This window comes from Dromiciops gliroides, chromosome 3, assembly GCF_019393635.1.
Source record: "Dromiciops gliroides isolate mDroGli1 chromosome 3, mDroGli1.pri, whole genome shotgun sequence".
Lineage (NCBI taxonomy): Eukaryota > Metazoa > Chordata > Mammalia > Microbiotheria > Microbiotheriidae > Dromiciops > Dromiciops gliroides.
Genome location: NC_057863.1, coordinates 511,886 through 525,550, shown reverse-complemented (window position 1 = coordinate 525,550; position 13,665 = coordinate 511,886). Strand labels below are relative to the sequence as shown.

Genomic DNA, 13,665 nt, shown 5'->3' with positions numbered 1-13,665 from the left:
AAAACCATAGCCTTCACTAAGGTTGAACCACGTCTCTTCTGGGTCTGCAGAAGCTGCGGCTGCCGAGGAGGCAGGGGCTGCAGCTCCTGCTACTTGGTGGAGGTTGGTCAGGGGTTGGAACTGGTGGTGTGGGAGACGGCCAAGGCCTTCTGCTCAAGAGCCACACCCCTCTCTGGCAGCTGTGAGGGTCAGGCTGGACTTGGGACCGGGGTGTAAGGGGAGCTCTGCTGTCCTTGGGGCTCATGGGTACATGGCCCTGAGCATGTGCCAGAAGGGCCCCACCCCAATACTGCCCCTGTCCTGAGCAGTGAGTGAGCTCCAGAGGTTGGTATCTCCCCAACCCCATTTACACACAATGAGGAAATCCACATGCAGACCCCAGACTCCTGAAAGCAAGGATGGCCCAGGCCTGCTCTGGCCTTGCCTGTCTCAGACCACACCATGTGTTTTGAGCTCAGGAGACCTAAGTCAACCCTTCAGAGGGTGGTATTGGACAGAGTTGTCCTTGGCTCATCGAGGGCCTAGGGTGGATGGAGAATCATGGCTTGCAGGTTGCTATGACAACAAGCCCTTTTCCCACTATCAACAGGAGCAGCCCAGGAAAGGCAGGGAAGGAATAGAGCCTCCAGGTCCAGACAGACCCCTGCCCAGAAGGGGCCTGCCAGAGAGGGAGAGGAGGAAGCTGGGGCTGGGTGGGGGCTGCAGGCATGGAAAGTCTTACAGTTCAGTAGCAAATGGATGCAATAATGCAATATCTTGAATGAAGAAGTTTCATCAGGCTGGGGGGGGGGTGGTGTGTGTAGAGAGGGCACCAGGAGCAGCCTGAGGCTCTGCTGGAGCCAGGGCCAGCACTGGGACTGGGTGGCCTCTGGCAGCAGCTTGGAGAAGGTCCTGAACACCCTGGTGCATGCAAGAAAAAGAGACCCAGGCCCTTCCTCCCCTTTCTCCCCTTCCTTCTCCTTCTCCTCTCCTGTCCCCTTCTTCCTCTCTCTTCTTCCTACTTCTTTTCCCTTGCTCTCTCTTCCTCTTCCTCCTCCTCTCTGGTCCCCTTATTCCTCCCACTTCCTCCTATTTTTCTCTCACTCTCTCCTCCTCTTCCTCCTCCTCCCTTCCCTCCCTGGCAGCCAGCCTAGGTCCGGGCACACAAGAGGGTCCTCTGCACTGTGGTCAAAGAACCTGGTGCCCCCTCTGCCCTGACGGCTCTGCAGCCCCACATGGGCATCCTCACTGCCAGCAGCACTTACGTTTGGAGGAGCTGAGAGAGAGTGCCCCAACATGGTATATGGAGAGCCGGTTGAGTCCCCCGCAGACAGAGCCCTTCTCCCCCCGACACTCGCGGTTGCACTCCTCGGCCTTGGAACTCCTCTTTGGTAGCCTGTTCCCGCAGTAACACTCGGTGCCATACTGGAGACCAGCATAGACATAAGACCTGGGGGACAGATAGGGCCCAGTCAGGTGGGGCTTGGGCCTCCCCAGAGAAAGGACAAAAGATGGGCCAGTCATCAACTGGGGAATGGCTGGACAAGTTGTGGTATATGAATGTAATGGAATACTATTGTGCTGTAAGAAACGATGAGCAGGAGGAGTTCAGAGAAACCTGGAGGGTCTTGCGTGGGCTGATGATGAGTGAGATGAGCAGAACCAGAAGAACATTGTACACAGTATCATCAACATTGAGTGGTGATCTACTGTGATGGACTATATTCTTCTCACCAATGCAGTGGTACAGAAGAGTTCCAGGGAACTCATGATAGAAGAGGATCTCCAAATCCAGGGAAAAAAAAGAACTGTGGAGTATAGATGCTGAATGAACCATACTATTTCTTTTGTTTTTGGTGCTGTTGTTTTTCTATTTTGAGGTTTTTCATCATTGCTCTGATTTTTCTCTTATGACTAATGCAGAAATACGTTTAATGTTATATATATATATATATATATATATATATATATATATATATATATATATATATATATATATATAACCCATACCAGATTACCTGCTGTCTAGGGGAGGGGGGAGGGAGGGGAGGGAGGGAGAAAAATCTGAAATTGGAAAGCTTGTATAAACAAATGTTGAGAACTATCTTTACATGTAACTGGAAAAAATAAAATACTTTTATCAGAAAAAAAAAAAGATGGCCCAGGAGGAAGTTGGCCCCAATCATCCCTCACCAGGAAACTGCCCAAGGACTGAGCCTGGCCCAGGCAGGGCTGCCCAGACCTTGGACCAGGCTCCCTTCCAGGCCCCCACTCCAGAGAGTGCCAGCGGGCCAGAAGCTGCTTCCACGGGGCCTTGTTCCAGCTGAGGAAGACTCAGGGCAGAGTCAGGAGCAGTAAAGGGGGGGAAGGCAGTAGCAAAGATTACAGGTAAGCAGATTTAGGCTGGGTGGAGGGAGGACTATCGGGGAAGGCAATCTCAGCATGGGATAAGCAGCCCCAGGCAAGGGGGCTCACTGGAGGTCTCTCCCTCTCATATGTGGATGGAGCCTTGTGGGGAGGGGGCTAGGTGGGGAGGACTTTGTATAGACCTAACCAGGACTGGGAGACCCTCCAGCAACCTCCTTCACCCCCTCCCCCAGCCTGCCTCTCCAGGCCACTGCAGTCTAGGCTGCAAAAGGCTGTTAGCAAAACAGCCCTGGAAGCATCCCAGGAATTCGACCCCTGGGCCACTCCGTGAGGTCTGAAGACCCTGGAGAGGAAGGCCATGGGCAGGTGCTACAGCCTCTGGACAGCATCCTCCAAGCCTCACAGCAGAGTCTGACTCAGAGCATGGATAGAAACAACAACGCAGCAAAGGCTGAGGGAAGGGCCTGCTGCCTTCTGAGGGAATGCCCAACCCCAGCTTCTAGCCCTACCATCTATCACAAGCCAATTCCCTCCTCCGGCATCATCCTGGCTGCCCCCTCTGGACACTGTCCAGCTCATCTCTGTCCTTCTAAAATGGGGGGGGCAAAATGGAGCCCCCTGCTCCAGCTCTGCTGCTCACCTCCCCAGGCCTGGACACTCTCTCAATGCAGCCCAAGTGCCTTTGACTAACAGACCATACTGTGGGCATAATGATTAGGGGGCTTGTGAGTCACTAAGATCCCCAGGCCCCAGAGCAGTCCAAGATCCTGTGAGATTCCCCGCTCCACAAAGCCTCAGGTAAAGGTGGATCATAGCACGGCTGACTCACTGTGTGGGCCAGGGTAGGGGTATAGGACAGTGTCCAACATCCAGCTCTGAACGTCTGTGGCTCCAGGACAGTAGATTGGGCCATGTTTATGAGCTAAATTTGTCATCAACACATACTCCAGAAACAGCCTCACCTTCTTGCCTTGGAAGGACCTGTGTTCTTGGATCTCAGAGCTGCCTGGGCCCCCCAAGGCCTTGGCCCCAGCTCCCCCTTGTGAAGTGGTCACAGGTTGTATGTGCTGACTCCCAAGGATCCCTCTGTGTCAAGCACAGACTTTGGTACCTGGCTCACTGCCTTCTGGGGCCAAGCACAGAGCCCGATCTCTCTCTCCTGCTCCCCTGAAGCCTTTTTTCCTCCTCACTGACCATTCCCCACCTTCAGGCCATCCTCACAGGGTACTTTCCTATCCTGTTGACCCGCCCTACTAGTCTCAGGCCCTAGGAGAGGTGACCGGGTAGGAAGGGGCCGAAGTGGAGACGGCCGGCTCCCGATCCTGTACCTCTTGCCCCCCACCTCCTTCCCCTTCCCCTTCCCCCCTCATGACTCTCACCGCTCAGCACAGGCTTCCTGGCAGTTTGCCACCGTCATCTTCCTCAGGTCATAAAACACAGCTCCCTTCAGAGTCCTGTCCTGGACACTGTCAATGAAGCAGCCCATGTAGGAGCCTGTGAGGACAGGAGAGAAATCAGAGAGACTCCCCCCCCAGGGGGGTGGGGTGCCTCACCTGGGGAGTGAGCAGAGTCTGATCTGCTCCCAGCAGGCGTGGGGGAGGGGAGCGGGATGGCAGGTGGGGAGACACCCCTGGCATCAATGAATGGTCTTTCTCTGAGGATTGTCTCCTCACTACTCCCCTTTCCCCTCCTCCCCCATTCAGGTATATCTGGCTTTGAGGGGTCTTCAGGTGCAGACTGGCCCTCTGCATGTTTTCAATTGGAGAAGCAGGAGCCCATGGTGTGGGAAAGCCTTCACCTCGGTGATCAGCACAGATGCTGTCTGAGCCACTAGGTGTTCACCTGCCCCAAGAATCCTTAGCTTCCCATCAGGCCCGGCTCGGGCACTGCCCTCCCCAGCACACAAGTGCACTTCTGGAGTTTGGTAAATCAGACATTGTAACGTCACCAACATCATAGAGGTTTCCAAGAATCGTCCCTGGCAATTTGCAAGCATGCAATTACAGAATTCAGACGAAACGTGCGCCCCCATGCCAGACACTACAGAGATCAGAGGGTGCCCCTGAAAAGAGGATTCACCCCGATATGTCGGAAGCTTCTGACATCAGTCACTTGATTTCCACTGGAACGTGAGAGCACACCGTGGCCAGGAGGTTGGCACCTTCGGTCCTGAAGCTGGCATTCTGTCCCTGAGCAGGCTCTCCGACAGGAGGAAGGACCTCTGGAAAGCAGCCTGGGAGCCCCAGGGATTTGTGTATGCCCCAACTTACCACAAATTTCCTTCTGGACTTTTTAGCTCATGAGTCTGTAGCCCCCTAGGGGAAAGGGGGATCTGAGATGGAAGAGGGGAGCAATGACCCCGATGAGAAATTGTTTCTTGTCTTCTTGATGAAATGTTAATTTTTACATCTATAAGCCATTTCTTTTTGTTTGGAGGTCGAGGGCTTTGGGAGTTTAGCTGAAAACTCCACTGTCATCTTGCTGTTCGTGTCTTCTAGATTCTGTTATCTGAATGCATATTACAGTCCCTGAGATTGCAGCCCTGTACGCATTTACCAGGGAGCTTGGCCAATACTAGAGTATACCATTTGCAAGTGTTCTCAATGGGATGGCTTCTGTGCGTGGAGAGGAAAGGTAGGAAATATTTGAAAACATTTGGCTGTCTTAACCACACAAAAAGGAAATCCAGTGAGCAGCTGACTAATTCTGGAAATGTTTGCTTCTAAAACAAATGGTTCCTCTAGGAAGCAAGTGTTTTGCCTGTTACGATGGTCCCACCTAGGTTGGTCGGTGGAAGCAGCTGCAGTGCCCATAAGAAGTTTTTATAAGTGGCAGTGGGAGAAGAGCAGCAGACAGAAGGAAGTGGGACCTTGAAGGAGCTGAGTGTTCTGCTGGAGGGGGTGAGCGCCGGCCACATCCCTTCCTCCTTTCCACTCTGAGGGGCTTGGGAAGATTAATCCTCGGGCTGGTGTAACCGGATAAGTGAGACTCAGTGCTGCCCTGATCCTTTGTCTCGAAATGTTCTTGTCACTTCAATGAAATGTTTCTTCTAAGTTTCCTTGGGACACTTGAGCCATTAAGAAAAGCAGTGGGGAACAAGATGAAAGGGAGTTCTCCTAGGAATATAAGGAGCGGAGACTTAGGACCTGATTGAGTAATCCACACAAACCAAGCTTAGATAAGAGGATCAATGCGACCCAAAGAGCCTTGGTAGGGGGAGCAGAGGGAGCCACAAGATCTTGGCAGTCACCCCAAGGGCCCCCCAGGCCACCGGCACAAATGGCCCACCTGTCAAATGTGCATTACTAAAATCTGAGAAAGAATCCGACTTCAAAATGGTTTCTCCGAGAGCTGGAAATCAAATCAAATCAGAGCCCAGTTCTAGAAACGACTTCACAAGCACAAGATGGGGAAGAGTGGTGAGACAGCAGGTTCTGTTTGTCATCTCCCTTGTTAGATTGTAAGCTCCCTGAGGGCAGGGACTGTCTTTTGCCTCCTCAGTACTTAGCACAGTGCCTGGCACATAGTAGGTGCTTAATAAGTGTTGATTGGTTGGTTGATTGATGCTGGAAAGGAGTCTAGGAGTCTGTTTCACAAGCTCAATGTGAGTCAGCACAACAGCCACTTAAATGGGTACAAGCTGAGACTACATAAAGAGAATCCTATAGTCTGGGTGGGGTTTAGCCTATGCCTGAAGAATTCCATGTGAGGAAGGACATTGATAAGTCAGGTGTGTCCAGAGTAGGATAAGAGGATGGTGACGAGCCTCTGGTTTGTGCCCAATCAGAAGAGCTACAGACGGTTTGCCCTGGGGTGGGGTGGAAAGGGGTAGGAGCACTGTCACCAGTATCTGGAGGAGAGATGAGGCTGGTTCTGACAAGCCATGCACGGTGACAAGCCATACAGGGCAAGACTCAGAGACTGGAATTTAAACTTGGTGAAGGGGAAACTCAGACGGGAAACAACACAGAGGCTGACACTCAGTCCGGTGGCCCTATGAGGGGAGCCAGACTGGGAATGATGGCCGGGCCAGGGGGCAGAGATGCAGGGGCGAATGTGCGCGCTGTCACACGGGTGGTGACCAAGGACTCAGCCACCGGAAATCCCCTTCTAGTCAGATCCCCTCAAGGAGCCGCCTATTAATAGCACGTGTGGCCAGGGTTCAGCTTCTTGGATTTGCTGGCCTTGGAGGCCCCTTCGGGCACTAGGATTCTGCCATCCCAAGCCTGAAATTCCTTCAGAATGGGCACATCTCTGGAGGATCTCAGCTTATTTTCACCAGGAAGTGGTCTAATGTCTGCTCATGAGGCAGGAGCGGGTGCCAGCCAGGCTTGCTGACCTCCTGAGGAGCTGCCACGGAGCACCTGACGAACGCTGCTGGGGGAGGGTGGTGGCGAGGCACAGCTGTCACTTGGAGCTGGACCCTGCGCACAGATGATTGTGGGTGACGCTGCCTCTGCCCCAGGGACATCCGGACGGCCATGTGGTGACAAGGGCACTCACCCAGCTTCAGAAACATCGGCGTGTCACTGCAAATAACTGTCAATGGAAAAATAAGCCTCCGCGGGGAAGTTCCTCCTTTTCCTTAGTCAACTCGCTGCCGATTCCATCTTGGCCACCTTCCAGGGTCTAATGAAACTGGTTGGGATGGACGCGGCCTCCCAGAGCCCCTGCTCCCCTCACAGCCTCCCTTTCAGGAAGATGGAGCGCTGCCCAGGACTCAGAGAAAGGCCAGTTTTGTCTTCGGGCCCCTGCTTAGCTCCCATCCTTGCTTTATGGGTCATCTCTCTGCCTGGGGGGCCCGGCTGGGCTGGGGCTCGAATGTCTCAGCGGGAGGTCCCTCCCTCTCTGCCTCCTCCAGGCACCTCCTTTGACCAATCCCTCCAGGAGTCAGGGATCTGACCACAACTATTCCTGCTTTGGCTGGCTCTCCTTGTCTCCTCTGCAGTTCTTCAGAGATGGAGACCAGCTCCGTCATATTAACACAGCCTTCAGCTCAGGGCCCACCTGTGTGCCTTCTGCTCCTGAGCCAATCTATATCCAGCAGGCCCTGGGAGGGATGAGTACAGACCACTGCACCAGTGCTGGTCAAGCCTGATTAGAAGATGCTTGGGGCACTGACCACTGGCCTGGGGCAGGGGAGGAGTAGCCTGTGAGGTATCTGCTGTTATTATGCCCATTAGACATGTGAGGAAACTGAGTTTCATGGAGGTCACACAGCCAATAGGGGCTTGAGTTAGGACTGGAACCCATGTCCAGTGTTCTAACCATCTAGGTGGTGCAGTGGACAGATTGCTAGGCCTGGAGTCAGGACGACTTGAGTTCAAATCCAGCCTCAGACACTTAGGAGCTATATGACGTTGGGCAAATCACTTAACCTCGGCTTGCCTCAGTTTCTTCATCTGTAAAATGAGGGTAACAATCCTCAGCAGTTCCCTCCCAGGATTGTTGTGAGGATCAAATGATATGATAATTGCAAGGTGCTTAAAGGCATAGTGTTCAGCACCCAGCAGGCCCTCCATAAATGCTAGCCTTTATTATTAATCACCGAAGCATAAGGTGAGTCCAGTTACTTGTGTCCAGGCAGAAATGGCCCCATACACCCACAAAAACACTGAGTAAGGCTGGTTGAGCAATAGCTTGGTCAGGCTTGGCTCCAGGTCAGCTTCTCCAGCTGGCTGGATGTCACCTCTGCCAGGCCCCTAGGACTTGGTCATACGGGCTTGATTACTGATCACCTCTGGTCCCCAGGCCCAAGGCTGCCTCTCCTGACCTTGACTTACTAGGAAAAGAATCCACTAGGACAGCGGTCTCTAGGTCAGGGGCAGGGCCAGGAGACAGCCCTTGTGGTATGCAAAGTCAGGAATCATGATTTCCTCTGCTGACATAAGCCAAGAAAAGGAAGGAGGTGGGGGAGGAGAGGAAGGAGCAAGAGATCTGGGCAGGGTGCTCCCAGAGGGAGGAGAGTACTCCCAGCCTGGACCTGGATTAGACCATAGCCTCCTGGTGGGTCCTGAACATATAGCCCTAGGGTGTGGTTTTCCATAAAAGCCTCTAGTTTTGTCCAGGGAGGGCTCCAAAATGGCGGTTGGTGCCTCATCCTTTCATTTTCTAGCCCATGGCCCAGGTGCCTGAGCTCCAGGCTCACACAAACAGGACCCACTCTTGGAGGCTTCACGTTTTATCATGGCTCAGGTTCCTCCCTACGGTTTCTCTGGGAAATCTCAGAATTGTAGCCCATCTCGTCTCTCTTCAGGCTCTCCCCTTGGAGCATCTACATATCATTTTCGTCTAAATCTCTATGGATAGAGGTTGGCAAGCCTGCACTCAGGCTAACCAACTGACCAACTACTATCTGTGTGCGTGCTTTTACACCCATGTGTATGTATATCTATGCACACACATAAATGTGTGGCTGGGATACTTCTCCGTGGTCCTGTGTCATATATATATATATATATATATATAGGTATAGATGTATAGATGTGTATAGATGTATATAGATGTATATGTATAGATGTATATGTGTCTGTATATATGTATGTATGTGTGTATATGTGTCTGTATAGATGTCTGTATATATGTATATGTCTGTATATATATGTGTGTGTGTGTATATATATATATATATATATATATATATGTTCCATACATATGTGATATACTCAGGCAGGGATGTTTAGGTAGAAAGTTTCGGGGGGGGGGGCTACAGACTTGGCAGGGCAGCAGTTTGCCAAGAGGGCCAAGGACAGAGATGATCCAGGCAAGGACCCTCCTCCTGGAGGGAGCTGTCATGTGTGCTGGGAGTAAGGAGAGCCTGAGCCAGGACATGGAAAGGGCACAGGACCATCTGTCAGGCACGTCTGGCCTCCCTCAGCTGCATCTGAACTTCTGGAAGAGAAGCCTGTTGATCTGAACAGCCTTGACCCACAGAACGGGCTGGCTCCAGAAATGGCAGCACTGGAACCGCTGGTGGGGAGAGTGGGTTGTACACAGGCTGTGAGACAAGAGGAGGAGGAGCAAGGGACTGAGCCTCAAGGTGGGGGAGCAAACCTGGACCTTAGTCTCCATCAGGACTGTGAGTCCTGCAGACTGTAGAGTTCTAAGGGAGAACACAGCTCCCCAGCCTCCCTTTCCAGCACTTGCTGCACTTTAACCCCTCCCCCCATTACTGTTTAGCATGATGGTTAGACTACTCCCTTTCCTCAGCCACTTCCAGACTCTCCCTCTGCCATCCTTCAGTAACCCTCCTTCGAAGGTCACCCAAACCATATTCTGGGGGCTTTGTCCTCAGACCTTGGGGACATTCTTTTTCTTCCCCCTTGGGTTGAGTGCACAGCTCACAGGCCAGCTCTCCTCCCACACTCCACTCTTACGCTATGTTAGCACACATACAGATGCCCCCTCAAACGCTCTACCTTCCCACAACCTTCTCCTCATGCACCTCAGCCGTGCACAAAGATGGGCATGCTCTAGATCTGGCTGTCACCCACCTGTCCATGAACTCTGATCTGCCCCCAATCCAGAGTCTGCCTTGTGACCCTGGCCATGCCCAGAACTAGGGGCATTCTCTTCCCTTCCCCACTGGACCCCTTGGAGAACCAGGACCATCAACACTGTCTTCTTCTCTTGAGTCCCTGCCAAATGTCCTCCTTGGACCATCCCCACCCCCTGCTGCCTTCCCTCCTACTGTGGCTGCTGAGGGATGCTAAGGAAGCTCCTGAAACTAGCTAAGAATTCAAATGGTGACGCTGCCACGCCTTCCTACCCAGCTGCCTATCACCCTCTTCAAACCCTTTCATTCCTCCTGAGGCCCCTGGTGCTCCCCCTCCCCAACCCTCTCATCAGGATCCTCATGGTATCTCATTGGCAATTCCTGGGGAGCACCCCCATCTTCCCTGATCTTCATCTCTCATCACTTGGATGCTCCTCCCCAAGGAAATCCCCTCCCACTCCCAGAATGCCCCCTCCATCATCCTCTTCTCTCCCCTATTAGAGGGTTCCCCCTTTCTTCTGTCTGGCACATAGTAGGTGCTTACACATGCCTTCTGATTGGCTAAATGACTTGGCCTCCCCCTCCCATCCCAGTCAGCCATCATCCAAGATCTCTCTTGCTTAGTGGCTAATTTCCTCAAGAAGTCTGTCTATACTTTCCTCTCACATTCTTCTTCACTCTGCAGGTTGGCTGCTGATCTTATCCCTGGATCCTTCCAAACCTCAGATAAAACCCCACCTTCTCGAGAAGCCTTTCTCCGCACTCCCAATATGGGCACCTTCCTCAGGATTGTCTCTGACTGATCCCGTCTCAATTTCCTCATCTGTGAAACAGAAAGCACCTCCCTCCCAGACCTGTTGTGAGACTCAAAGGTGGTCTTCTTTGTAAAGCACTTTGGAACCCTAAACATGGAACCCTAAACATGATGCTGAGTAGCTGCCGTTGAATGCTAACCGTAACTTCAGATCCTGGCCCGATATGCTTGGTCCGGTGCCATCCTGGAGTCATGGCCAGTGAGTCCTGAGATCCACGCTGAGCCGCTGGTGGGGTCAGGCTGAGTCCAGTAAGAAAGCCAGCCCCTCTTCCTGCGGATGTGCTGGCCCTGCTTGGGGAGCCGGCCCGTGCCATCATCCCATGCCATCCCAGGGGTGAGAGCCCTGGCCAGCTCCCCTCACAGAGGATTCTGGGCCTCCTCTTGTCTCTTCCCGCATCATCTTGTCTGAGGGAACTCCTCTCTAATGGTTCTGGGCAGCCTGGAAGCCCAGTGGCCCACAGGGGACACAGAACCTTCCTCAAAGCTCTCTGAGAAGAATGAGTGCTGGGCCTTCCCTGACCTTTCCAGCCTCCTCATTCTTTATAGCTTCTTCATGGGAAATGAGACCACGTTTCTTGCTATCCCACATCTCCTTCTTCCCCAGCCTCCCTCCCTTTTGCCAGTTCCTGAGCACCTCTGCCTTCTCAAATTATCCTGGATTGATGCATTCCCTAATGGTCTGTAAACTCTCTGAAGGGAAGGACCAGCACAGTGCTATACACACATAAGACAGTGTCTGTTGAATCGGGTTGTGCAGGACTGAATTGGGAACACAGACTCCTGCCCTCCAGTCCTAGGAGAGTCTACCCCCCCCCAATCTGGATCCCTCCAGAAGGCTCTGTCTGGAGGGGGAACCTGGCCCTATTCTCTCCCTTGTCATCCCAAGGCATGGAGGGAGGCATGTTCAAGGCCAGGGAGATGCCTCAGGACGAAGGGAGGAGACCTCAGATGCCCAGCCAGGTCCTGCAGGAAATTCTGGCCAGAGGCTCTTCTGGACAGGATCAGGGGACCATGGTCAGACTTGAAAGGGACCCCAGAGGCATCATGTTACCCAGAAGGACACGCAAGACACCCCAAACAGGAAGGAATTCATGCCCTCAGGTGCGTGAAGGTTAGGACTGGGAAGCCACACACAGAGGAAGCCCCAGCTGGGGCTGGGGCGGGGCTGGGGGAATGGGGAGGCCCTGGAGCATCTGGGCCAACTTCTGGGAGGAAGGCTCCTACTTAGACCCCACCTTGTCCAGGCCCTCATCTCTCCTCCCTCTAGGCGTCTTTTGGGGATGGCAGCCATTCCCTTGGGTTCTTGATCATCACTAAGCAGACAGCTCCAGAGCTCTAGATCCAGCCCTAACTTCTCTCCTGACCTCCAGTAGGGCATCCCTGACTGTCTACTGGGCAACTCCAATTGGATTCCTGCATGCCTCTCAGATCCAATCACCCCAAACCACCCCCTTTTCCTAATGTCTCTATCACAAAAGGGGAGATGCCAACCTGTGTATCATGGGGGGCCTTCTCCTCAGTGTCCCATCTTCCCTCAGGGCCTGTCATTTCTGTCTTCACATGTCTCCAATGCACCCCCTTCTCTACGCTGAGCCTGCCCTCACCGGGTGTATACCCTCACCACCTCAGGCCTGGGCAGTAGCTGCTGGGGGGCTGCCTGTCCCAAGACTCTACCCATCCCAGTCCCTTCTCCATGACCAAAGGAATTTCCTAAAGCCCAAGTTCAACCATGTCCCCCCACTCTATAAACTCCAGTGCCTCCATCCTGCACATCCTGCCCCCTCCCTCCTTTCCAGTCTTCTTACACCTCCCTCCCCACCCAACCACAGACACACACACACACTCACTCAAATACACACATAGACACTCATACACACACACACACACACACACACACACACACACACACACATCCTCTCCTATGCTGGGACACAGGCCTCCTGCCTCTTTTACGACCAAGACCCTTCATCTCCTTCCTGACTCTAGCCATTTTCCCTTCCTCTCTCTCCCCATGTCTAACTCTCCCTCCTAACCTCTATCTCCTGCCTTTTCTGACTTCCTGAGACTCTCAGAAAAAGCTTCCCACTTGTGCAAGAAGTCTTTCTGATCTTCCTTGATGCTAGTGACTTCCCTTGGAGGTGATTTCTCATTTATCCTATATGCTTCTTGCTGTTCTGTCATTTCAGTCACATCTCACTCCTCGCAGCCCTTTGGGGGTCTTCTCAGCAGATACTGGAGTGGTTTGCCATTTCTTCACGGTTCTCATTTTACAGGTGAGGAAATGCAGGCAAGTGACTTGCCCAGAGTCACACATCTAGTAAGTGTCTGAGGCTGGATTTGAACTCAGGGAGAGGAGTATTCCTGACTCCAGGCCTGGTGCTTTGTGCACCATGGCACTCCCTAGCGGCCCATCCTATATAATGTTGCTATCCTATAAAATGAGCTCATTCTTATAAAGCTCTTAGCCCAGTTCCTGGACCGAGCAAGCAATCCCTAAAAGCTGCTCCCTGCACGTTGTCTCCTCCATGAGGCTGGGGGCCCCTTGAGAGCAAGTACTAGTCTCGCCTCTTTGAATCTCCAGGCCTTGGTGCAGAGGAAGCACTTATGAATGGCTAGTAACTGACTGAACCATTGTCTCTGTGAGCACCAAGCCAAGCTGGCCTAGGGGGAGCTCCTGACCAGGACCCTTCCGGGTTTAATGAGCCCAGGGCATCACTGCTGGGGGGGGGGGAGCCCTGGGGCCTGTGGGCAGCAATGTCAGCTCTAGGGGCCGTGATAGAGATCCCAGCAGCAGCAGCAGCAGCTCACATTTATATGGTCTGTTTGGGCTTTCCATGTCTTATCTCCAAAAAGCCTGCTCATCTGCCCCCCTTCCCTGCACGCTGCCCTTCCTCCTGCCCATTCTCCTTCCCTCTTTTCCTTCCTTCCTTCCCCCTTTCCTCTCCCTCTCTGTTCCTTAATCAGTTCCTTCCTCCTTCTCTTCCTTCCCTTCCTTCCTTCCTTTCTTCCT

General features: G+C 52.9%; 1 protein-coding gene across 2 annotated transcripts in view; it reads right to left on the bottom strand.

The window, feature by feature from the left end:
• WSCD1 (WSC domain containing 1) overlaps positions 1–13,665 on the bottom strand; it is a 73,718-nt gene that overhangs the window by 40,473 nt on the left and 19,580 nt on the right. For both annotated transcript variants that reach the window (XM_043994198.1, XM_043994197.1), the window contains exons 3-4: positions 3,726–3,840; positions 1,245–1,429 (exon numbers count right to left, since the gene is read on the bottom strand). In XM_043994198.1, the coding sequence (XP_043850133.1) occupies positions 1,245–1,429; positions 3,726–3,840 (300 nt within the window). The remainder of the gene's footprint in view (positions 1–1,244; positions 1,430–3,725; positions 3,841–13,665) is intronic.